General features: G+C 43.4%; 1 protein-coding gene and 1 long non-coding RNA gene across 2 annotated transcripts; both read left to right on the top strand.

The window, feature by feature from the left end:
- The first annotated feature begins 540 nt into the window (after positions 1-540).
- On the top strand, positions 541-2,961 carry LOC120438899. Its single transcript, XR_005612240.1, has 4 exons — positions 541-605; positions 1,723-1,858; positions 2,714-2,790; positions 2,907-2,961. It is a non-coding gene; the product is annotated as an uncharacterized LOC120438899 (long non-coding RNA).
- A 1,086-nt stretch (positions 2,962-4,047) lies between these two features.
- On the top strand, positions 4,048-8,613 carry LOC120438898 (NLR family CARD domain-containing protein 3-like). Its single transcript, XM_039609469.1, has 4 exons — positions 4,048-4,695; positions 6,196-6,372; positions 7,754-7,920; positions 8,545-8,613. The coding sequence occupies exons 1-3, from the start codon at positions 4,163-4,165 to the stop codon at positions 7,800-7,802; spliced, it is 759 nt and encodes a 252-aa protein (XP_039465403.1). The 5' UTR covers positions 4,048-4,162; the 3' UTR covers positions 7,803-7,920; positions 8,545-8,613.
- The last annotated feature ends 2,280 nt before the right edge of the window (positions 8,614-10,893 follow it).

The raw sequence follows: 10,893 nt of genomic DNA, 5'->3' as shown, positions 1-10,893 counted from the left end.
TCAAAAGAACGCAATTTAATACCCGAATTTATATTTCTATAAATATAAATATTCTAAATTTCAATTCAATTTTATTTATACAGCACCAAATCACAACAACAGTCGCCTCAAGGCGCTTTATATTGTACAGTTTAATTTCCAAAACTTGCATATGATCTTCAGTTTGCAGCTGGACTATCACATAGCAGCTGGAGCAGTCTCCAATGGAGGCCAGTCCACTGCTGCCACCTGTGGCCAAGTGCCATAGCCTACTACTAGATGAACTTGTGGTACACATCTGCAGTAGAGGCTGAGTGGCTGCTCTCACACCTGGAGCATCCAAATCGACCCACAAACATGTTGAAAGATGCAACGCCATCAATGTGGATTGTCCAGACTGAGAGACCTCTTCCCTCTGACCCCTCCCCAAACCCTCAAACCCTCCTACCCACCTCGACATACAAACTCTGTGTGGCTTCACGTGTTCTGTTGATGTTTACATGATCGAAATAACTTGAACACAAACAAACAAAGAGGAAGGAAAAAACTACAAGTCCCAGCATCCTCTGTGTTTAGGGAGCAGTAGTGAAAGTGAAAGCAGGAGGAGGAAGGTGGAGCTGAGGCAGGTGAGTGTTAACATGAATATGTTTCTTCTTATGACATAAAATAATTCCACGCTGTTCGTGTCTGTGGGTGAAATGTGAGGCCGGTCGGCTCCTCTGAGCGCTGGTTTCCTGTAAGTAGAGAGGAAGTGAGTTTAGCTGAGCCTCCGTTTAGTGTGTGAGAGAGCAGGAGGAGTGAGAGCTGTGCTGAGGCAGGGTGAGTGTTAACACCGCTCTGACATTACTGTGTCTCTGTGGCGGGAACAACAGGCTCCGTCAGTGGAGGCAAAAATAATCAGACTTTGGTTTTTCAAAGGAAACAACTTTATGTCGGAAGTTCCCGCACGCTCATTGGATAACGATGTGTCAATCTCGAGCTATTAGCCAATGAGCGTGCGGATTCACAGAAAGACCCGCCTTCATCACGGGACTTTAAAAACTACAATGGCGACAAAAACTCCGTGAGTGGAGTTCAGGCTGACGTCATGAAACTGTGACGTTTGAGCCACTTCCTGTTCTCAGTCCCAGCGTCCTGATCACCGAGGTTTCTGTTGCTCTGATATCTGATATTGATTATTTTGGTAAACAGGCTGTAGCATAAACATCAGGTCTGTTCTGAAAACTGTCTTTATTTTTTCAAAGTAAGGGAATATCTGTGGTCTGATGCCGCGGGCTCATGGGCTAAGGACTTGGATTGACAAGCGCAGATGATTGTGTTGTTTCTTATAAAGGCTTGTGTGTGTGTGCCTTCCTGTGTGTGTCCTTGTGTCAGTGGAACTGAATCAGTGTGTTAGAGAAAGTGCTCCTCTGCTGTGCCGTCATCCTGTGGATGCTTCTTTTAAAGTTGGAACTCATGTTTTTATGATCTGCTTCATTTCATTGAACCTTTATTTCTAACCATGAAGTCCCTTTGAGGTTACAGCCTCCTGGTTAGGTTGAGGCTGTTCTTGTGCTTCAGGCTGAAATATGAGGAGTAAGGAGTGGGGCTGGTTAGCCCTCATGACCCTCACCATAACACATACGTCACAGGACAGTGTTTACCACAGAAACTCAATGAAATGATCAATGAGAACTTTAGAAACCCGTCAGTGTGATGCTTCCAGTACAACAGCACCTCTGAGTGTGTGTGTTTACCTCCCAGACTAACTCCACCCTGACATCAAGAAGATGGAGGAAAAGGATGGAGCAGGATCTGCAGCATCCAGCTGTGTGTCTGTGAGGAGTGACCGGTCCAAAGGAAGAGTTCCAGACTTCAGTAATGAACCTGCAGCAACAATGTAAGAGAGCTGCTGACTCATTTATTCAGTGTAAATAATGATTTTTGATGCAATGGGAGAAGAAAAATGACAAAAACAGTTTTAAAAATAAGGATTAAAATATTACAAACTGAGCTGAAGCTGCTCTGTGTGCAGAGATGAGCTCAGATTCCTGCTGTGATTGATCAACAGTCACAGAAATGTAGACTTGTAGTTATTACTGCAGGATGGTCACAGCAGATACTGATAAACATGTATTATGAGGATGGATGATCAAGTTTCTCACTCTCTCCTTTAAATCTCAGTTTTTTCTTCTTCACAGTTTATCTGTTAATTTATTCATGAATAACACTGAAAGAGTTTCTGTTATATTTCCCTTGAACATCACCTTATTAGGGCGGCATTAGGAAATAGCCCCCTCCAAAGAATGAATAAATGAATGATGATAATAATAAAATGATTAAAAGCAGAGCTCAGAGTGGTAGATGGTCAAACATGGATCCACGGGTGGTTCAACTGCATTTGGTGACATGACTAAAGCAAATCTTTCAAATAATCCCACCATCAACGGGATGTTGTCTCCTTTATTACGGTTACTTTACTTGGTCACCGTGTGAATTTCTTTGAAATGAACCAAATTCTTTTATTTGTTGGTTGTTGCATATTTAAGCTCTACAGTCAGGAAAGGAGGAGATGAGGCCTCAACAATGTTGGGTTGTAGCTGTGGTTCAGGTTAGAGTGAGTGTCCATGGAATAAATGTAAGTCAGTGAACTGGAAACATGACTGTGTTCAAACTTTTTTTCCTCCTTTTATAATGAGTCTAATCAAAGGTGCACAGAAGTATCTCCACTTTGACCTTTCTGTGTCACCATCAGAGCTTCTGCACAGTGTGGAGAAAGATCCAGAAGCAGAGCTGGACTGCAGACAGCCAGTCAGAGCAGCTGTGTACAAAGTAAGACTGAACATCTGTCTGCTGATGGACTCATTTCTGAAAACTGGACTTCTTGTGTTGTTCAGACATTGAAGAGTTTTCTTTCTCTTTAGTCTCATTGTTTTTCTTTCTTTCAGCAGATGTTGGTCTGCAGGAGGTTTTAGATGAACATAAGATCAGTCTGAGGAGGAGATGTGAACGTGTGACTGAAGGAAGTGATGAAACAGGAAGTAGAACCCTCCTCAACAGGATCTACACTGAGCTCTACATCACAGAGGGACAGAGTGAAGAGGTTCATACCCAACATGAGGTGAGGCAGCTGGAGACAGCTTCCAAGATGGACGCCCTCCATGACGCTCCAATCAGGTGCCAGGACATCTTTAAAGCCTTCCCTGACCAACAGAGACCCATCAGAGTGGTTCTGACCAGCGGCGTGGCTGGTGTTGGAAAAACCTTCTCAGTGCAGAAGTTCACTCTGGACTGGGCAGAGGGCTTGGAGAACCAACATGTCAGTGTGGTGGTTCTGCTTTCATTCAGGGAGCTGAACCTGATCAGAGATGAGCAGTACAGTCTTCTGGAGCTGCTCCATGTTTTCCATCCAACATTACAGAAGGTCACAGCAGAGAAGCTGGCTGTCTCTCAGCTTTTGTTCATCTTTGACGGCCTGGATGAAAGCAGACTTTCATTGGATTTCACCAACAGGAAGCTGCTGTCTGATGTCACACAGAAGTCATCAGTCAGCCAGCTGCTGACAAACCTCATCCAGGGGAATCTGCTTTCCTTGGCTCTCGTCTGGATAACTTCCCGACCTGCAGCAGCCAATCAGATCCCTCCTACATGTGTTGACAGGCTAACAGAAGTACGAGGCTTCACTGACGCCCAGAAGGAGGAGTACTTCAGGAGGAGATTTAGTGATGAAGAGCTGTCCAGCAGAATCATCTCCCACATGAAGACATCCAGGAGCCTCCACATCATGTGTAGTATCCCAGTCTTCTGCTGGATCACTGCTACAGTTCTGGAGCACATGTTGACTACAGAGCAGAGACGAGAGCTTCCCAAGACCCTGACTGACATGTACTCACACTTCCTGCTGGTTCAGACAAAGAGGAAGAAGAACAAGTACCATGAGGGACATGAGACGAGTCCACAGGAGCTGACGGAGGCTGACAGGGAAGTTTTTCTGAAGCTGGGGAGGCTGGCGTTTGAACATCTGGAGAAAGGAAACATCATGTTCTACCAAGAAGACCTGGAGCAGTGTGGTCTGGATGTGACAGAGGCCTCGGTGTACTCAGGAGTTTGTACAGAGATCTTCAAAAGAGAGTGTGTGATCTTCCAGAAACCAGTCTACTGCTTTGTTCATCTGAGCATTCAGGAGTTTCTGGCTGCAGTCTACATGTTCCACTGTCACACCAACAGGAAGACAAAGGTGCTGAGGGACTTCTTTGGGAAAAAATATAAAGAGTCCTCTTTGGATGTGTTTCTCAAGAGAGTCATGGAGAAATCCCTCCAGAGTAAAAATGGCCACCTGGACCTGTTTGTTCGCTTCCTTCATGGCCTCTGTCTGGAGTCCAACCAGAGACTCTTAGTAGGTCTGCTGGGTCAGACAAAGATCAGTCCAGGAACCATCCAGAGAGTCATCAACAAACTGAAGAAGATGAACAGTGATGAAATCTCTCCTGACAGAAGCATCAACATCTTCCACTGTCTGATGGAGATGAACCACCTCTCATTATTTCAGGAGATCCAAGAGTTCCTGAAGTCAGAGAACAGATCAGAGGAACTCTCTGAGATCCAGTGCTCAGCTCTGGCCTTCATGCTGCAGATGTCAGAGGAGGTTCTGGATGAGTTGGACCTGCAGAAATACAAAACATCAGTGCAGGGACGACAGAGACTGATTCCAGCTGTGAGGAACTGCAGAAAGGCTGGGTGAGTCCAGATGTGATCATTAACATCATTGATCAGTGTAGGTTAGTAGTTTAACTTTGAAAATAAAATCAGATTGTAAGCACAAAGTGTTTGTGTCCGTACGCTGCAACCTTCCACACCATCCTTTATTGTACAGACTCAGCAGCAGCTCCATGGATCCCAAATCCAAGAGTGGAGAACAGATTTGAAGTGTGTCACATCCATGCAGTCACAGCTGTTTCCACCATGTTTCCACTGATATTAATCCTGTTCAATGACTCGTTTCATATCAGTGAATATGTTCTTTAGGACGTCCACTGACATGTTTAAGTGTCCTGCTGGAAATCACTCAAATCATCCATGAAATCCATGAAAATCCTTTTAGTGTTTCTAACTTCACCCTCTGTCCTCTCTCTCTCTCATCCTCCTCACTGCTTCTTTCACTGATAATCACACAAACATCGTATTCAGCTACAAAATAACACAATAATATCATCTGATGATCATTATTATAAGAGCAGGATCCATATTTGATATCAGAGTAACACACTGCTTGGTTATGTGCAGTCATCATCAGTGACTGTGGGTCAAACAGAAGCTCTCTGATTGGTTGCTGACCTTGGTCACCTGTCCCTCTCACCTGTTTGTGTTTGCTCTCTCTTTTTGCTGTCTCCATCCTCTCTCTCCTTTCTCTCCCTCTCTGTCTTTGTACCGTCACTCAGGTCCAATGGAAACAGTGACATTTACAAACCAATCAAAGACAAACTGATCCATGTCAGGTTATAACAATATTCAAAGTGAATACAGGCTGCTGCTGGACACAGACAGGTAACATCATTTTGACTTGCTGTCACCTGGATCTGGATTCATAAACACTGAAGCCCTGAACAGGAATACAAATCATGTTCTGCCAACTAGCGACACACCAGCAGATAATGTCTCAGAAAGCTAAAATGAGCCAATCATTTCTGTGTTTAGTTCCCCTGAAATCAGATCTGATATCAGCACCTCTGAGTTCATTCATCATTATTGTCCAGTGATGAGATTTCTGCTCCGTTTGGTGACAGTCAGCAGGTTTTTCCTGCGTGTGGACGTGAACAGTCGTACCTGACAGCAGGTAGCAAACAGAGATCATCTTTGCAGCTGGAACTCTTCACTGAGCTGAACTCATTCAAAATGTTCTGGAAACAGGAAACAGTCCAAATGTGTGTCTTCACTCTGACTCTGGATCAGATCTCAGTGACAGACTGTGGACATTATGGAAGCCTAAATGTGACACCATCTTCCTCCTTCATCTGCAGATTAAAGCCAAAGATTCTCATTAAAAGTCTGCAGGTCTGAGAGAGACTCAATCGTTGTGTCATGTCAAACACAGTAAGAGGAGCTGAAGCACAGATGTGAAGAGCAGATTCATCAGATTATGACCTCACTCTGTTTTGTCTTCATATACATTCAGTCTGTGTTTATAATGCAGATTTTCTGCTTTTATAATAACACATTTTATATTTTCTATCATCACAGACTGACTCAGTGTGGACTCTCAGAGTCTCACTGTGAAGTTGTGGCCTCAGCTCTGAAGTCCAACCCCTCCCATCTGACACAGCTGCACATGAGTAACAACTACAACCTGCAGGATTCAGGTGTGAAGCTTCTGTGTGCTGGACTGGAGAGTCCAAACTGTCGACTGGAGACTCTGAGGTGAGTTCACTGACTGCGGCTGTTGGTAGTTTTTCTAAATTTCAGGTCTTTGATTGATGTTTGAAACTTTCTTTAGTTCCTAAATGTTCAGGATGTGTCTGAAGACAAATGTGAAGAAGTTTGAGTGCTTTCAGAAATGTTGTGTCTTTCCAAACGACTGAACAACAGTTTTTGCTTTTGGCTCCAAACAGAAGTGACAGACTTGAGCAGGGTTCATTTAAAGGCTGACAGAAGTGGAGTGGTGACGGGGAGATGTTTGACAGGACAGTGTTTCAGCCTCCACAGGTTCATGTTGTGCTCCATCAGTCAGTGAAGATGAAGTCAGTGCTGATGAGGCTGTAGAGTGTGTGAGGGATGTGAATGAGGATGATGAAGATCTGATGATAGCAGATAAAAACAGGCTGCAGAGACTTTGAGCCATACAGGGCACACAGTGTGTGTACAGAACAGCTGAAATCATTCTGGAGGCCTCACTGGAATATGGAAGCATCACAGTACAGCTTCACTAAAGTCTCTGATATGAGATGAGAAATGAAGCAGCCAGAGCTTTTTCATGAGTGGAAATCCACTGTGACTGTGAGCTGCTGCTACAGCCTCCAGATTAGCCAGCAGCTGTGCGTGGCCCCTGGGCCTGTGGTCAGAGTGTGTGCTGGATAATCCGGCCCAGGATGAGGCCAAACTGACATGGGATGAAATGTCTGTCACATAATTGAGCTTAGTGTAGTTTCATTTCTGCACAATTTAAAAACAACCAAAACTTTGTTCTGTCTTTTCTATGTTATACTGTAGACTTTCTTTGATACTGTGTCCAAAAGGAGCAGCTTTTACTTTGAAGGGGAGCCGTCTCTGTTTCCTCTTCAGGTTGGATGATGGAAGCAAATGAGTGTGTGATGTTCTTTCAGTGTTGCACTTTGTAGACGCTCCCTGAGCACTGGTCTCACAGCCAGCTGCACATAGAGACCAGTGTTGTTAGTCCAGGTCAGAAGATGACTTGTTGGAATGAAAATGAGCTTGTAGTTTGTCTGCTTTAATCATGTGACTGGAAAAAGGTGTTGGACTTCAAATATGTCCATTTCTTTCACACTTCACCTTTAAAAGTGAAGCCTTGTTGTTCCTGGAAGGAAAAACACGACTTTTTCAAGTCTTTGTCCTGTTTTTATGATAAATGTACGACTTTAATGTGAAACATTCAGAGTTTTTTCTCTTGTTGTGTTTGTTTGAAGCTGCTTCCTGTTGGCTTCAGCTGTTTGGAGTTTCCATTTTCTAAACTTCTACATTCTGAAGCTTCTTCAGCTCTGAACAGATGATGAAACACTGAATGATTTCAAGCTCACACTTTGTCTAATAAACTTACATCTTTCATTCTTTATACAAATTGAAGGACTGTGGTTTGTCAAAGATCAGCTGTGATTATCTGGCAGCAGCACTGAAGTCCAACCCCTCCCATCTGAGAGAGCTTGAGCTGCACGGAAACAACCTGAAGGATCCATATGTGAAACAGCTGTCTGATCTTCAGCAGAGTCCAGACTACAGACTGGAGAAACTGGGGTCAGTAGAGTGATGGAGTGAGTGGGTGGTGCTGTCAGCAGTATTGTACTAAACACAGTCAGTAGGAAACAAAGATCCAGTTTGGTGACAGGCTTCAGGATTGGACACAAACACTTCCTGTTTCTGACCTTTATGGTCACCATGGTAACACGCTCTGATCAAACACTGTCAACAGCCAATCAGCTCTCTGAACAAAGCAGCACGCAGACCAATGACTGCATTCATTTCCAAGTTTAAAGCAGTGAAGAACACAGTCTGTAGGTGAGGAAGACTTTAGTGAGAGCAGATGTTTGGATGGAATTCCTCCAGTTAACAGCTGGAACCGTCCATCTGGATTGTTGGGCTTGTTGTTGGGGTTCCTACAGAGCTCAGAGTGGACACACCAAGGTTCTTCTAATGAATGAAAGTCCAAACTCAAACTAGGAGGGAAAAACATTTTCATCAACTTCAATAAAAAATCCAAAGATTAGAAAAAGTGAAGCAACAATGAGTCCTAGTACAGTCCCAGCACTGAAGTCCCTGCTGCTCTTTATACTGGATGTGCTGCATCACTGACTGACAGCTGATGAAGAGTCTCTGGAAACACTCGTTTATCTCCTCTGCTCTTCCTTCTTCTCTCTGCAGGTGGTGATGATGGTAAACAGGACGGTGTGTGTGCTGAGAGAGGAGCAGCTGTGTCCTGATGATCCAGAGAGGTTGAAGCAGCAGCAGCTTGTGTGTAGAGACGCTCTGACTGGGCCATGTTACTGGGAGGTGGAGAGGAGCGCTTCATCCAGCAGTGACTGACAGAGGAATGAAGTGCAGATGACTGTCAGTGCTGCAGAGTGAACTGCTCTGAGAACAGCTCCACTGTCAGACACAATGTAGAGTCCAGCATCATCCCTGTGTGTCCCTCTGGATCTGACAGAGGATCATCAGTGTATCTGGACTGCTCTGCTGCTGCTCTGTCCTCCTACAGTCTCTGCACAGTCTCTGTCTGACTCTGGCTTCAGACCCTCCTGGATCAAACTCACCTGGAAAGACTTTCAAATTCAAATTTTATTTGTCACACACGCAACCATACCCAGTATGACATGAGGTGAAATGCTTGTAGCTGTGCAATGCCCGACCATTAAATGACAGTGGTTTTACAGTATTTACAATTTACAGGTTATTACAAAATTTACAGGTTTAACTTAGAAATTTACAGTAAAAATGTGCAAATAGCAGAAAGAGATTATAAGGAAGTGTACATGAAGAAAAACCAGAGTGTGTGTGGTGATGTGATGTGTGTGAGAGTCCAGTCTTATAGTGATGTGGTGTGTGTGGGAGAGTTCAGTCCTACACCTGGTTCACGCCGCAATGTATTGCGGCATTTTCCGGGTCCACAAATCAAACGACGACAAGAAACATGCTTATTTTCAAGCCGCCAAACTGTGAGTACGTCGTCATTCATACCAAGGTAAGTCAGCTGGAGTGCATCGAGTGTAATAGCCATTGTCCACCCCCCACCATAATTAATGTTATACTTTTATCATTGAACTGCTAAAATATCGTTATCATATCATGTGCCCATAATTGTAAAGTAGATGCAAACTAACACATTGATAATCCCGCAAATTATTACTTGACGCCAATTTGTGTCCTCCCTGTCTCATTTCATTTATTGTCTTTACATCAACCTTGTCCTTGTATGTTCCAGGTACTGCACTCCCAAAGATTGAATGAACCTGCATTATGGCCATGGGTTATTGTACGCACCACGGGGAAGGTCGAAGCCGCACACTGAACATGCTGAACATGCTACCTATATAAATCCAAGCAGGAAGCATGTTTTAATAGTGTGATTGGGCCATCTGAACATGCTACCTATACGACGGAGCCATTAACCACGTAAGGTAGCATATTCTGATAAGGTAGCACGGATTGATAGACAAGACTATAAATTTACGCAACGGTAGGATGTTTTGACAGAATACCGGTTCTCGTCCCCAACATTTTTCTTTTGTTAAGCTTACTGTTATCAAGGCATGGTAAATGAACAGTAAACCTCACCTGATGACTAATCTTCCCGTTTCCCTCTCATTCATTGTCAATGGAAAATTGTACTTAGTAGTCAGTATAAGCTTTTAGTGATGTAAGTTTGCATATGATAGAATACTGTATGTTGACCTTTTGATGACTTAGACTGTTGTCCACTACAAGACGGTTTTATAAATTCTTTCTCACAGCGATAATAGCTGAACAAGCAGGAAGAGGAGAGCTGGACACTCTTATCTGACGCTCCCTAACAAGAAGAGAGGCCGCGTCTTTCTGTATCCCACAACACACATGCATACACCTAAACCACTCTTATCTTCACTCCCTGCGCACTAACTTTCCTCTGCCTATGAATAGACGTATTCACTGTTGTATTGCTTTGTATATAAATAAAGACCAGAGCGGTAACAGGGCGCGCATCACAGGGCCCCCACTCTGGTGTGAGCGTTCTGTGATCGCCCTTGTATACAAGTAAATGCTGCAGCGTCTGTGTGTGTTTCTACCCTTAGACTCTTAGCTGAAGAAGTGTCTTTAGAATAAATCTCTTGACATTCATTTATTTGGGTTGTCATGGCAGAAATATTAAACAATGCCTTTTATTAGAACATAAGCATTTAAATGCAGTAATTGTATTTGAATTAGTTAAATATGAGTGGGCAACTCTGACCATGATAAGACTGCATTTGCTCTAAAAAAATTAATAAAAAATTTTGACATATTGATGTCATTATTTTTACTCTTCAATTTTATGTGTTTTTTCTTTAAGATGGTATCAGAAGTTGCTCCTCCATCATGAAAAAAACCATCTGCATGTATTCTTTCACTACATCCACGATTCTCCTCTGTGGTCCTCCTCATTCATCCTGTTTGGAGCTTGATGTTCAACATCCTTTATCTATTAAAATTACAGAAGCAGAAGAAAGTAATCATCAGAGCAGGAATCATGATAAATGA

Source organism: Oreochromis aureus, linkage group 3 (genome assembly GCF_013358895.1).
Source record: "Oreochromis aureus strain Israel breed Guangdong linkage group 3, ZZ_aureus, whole genome shotgun sequence".
Taxonomy (NCBI): Eukaryota; Metazoa; Chordata; class Actinopteri; order Cichliformes; family Cichlidae; genus Oreochromis; species Oreochromis aureus.
This window is presented reverse-complemented; position numbering and strand designations above follow the sequence as displayed.

What these genes read in the sequence shown, in the direction of transcription:
- LOC120438898 (XM_039609469.1), top strand. Translation starts at nt 4,163, where the DNA reads ATGTTCCACTGTCACACCAACAGGAAGACAAAGGTGCTGAGGGACTTC. An exon ending in AGGAACTGCAGAAAGGCTGG is followed by an intron (nt 4,696 to 6,195) that starts GTGAGTCCAGAT and finishes CTATCATCACAG; the next exon opens with ACTGACTCAGTGTGGACTCT. An exon ending in TGTCGACTGGAGACTCTGAG is followed by an intron (nt 6,373 to 7,753) that starts GTGAGTTCACTG and finishes TACAAATTGAAG; the next exon opens with GACTGTGGTTTGTCAAAGAT.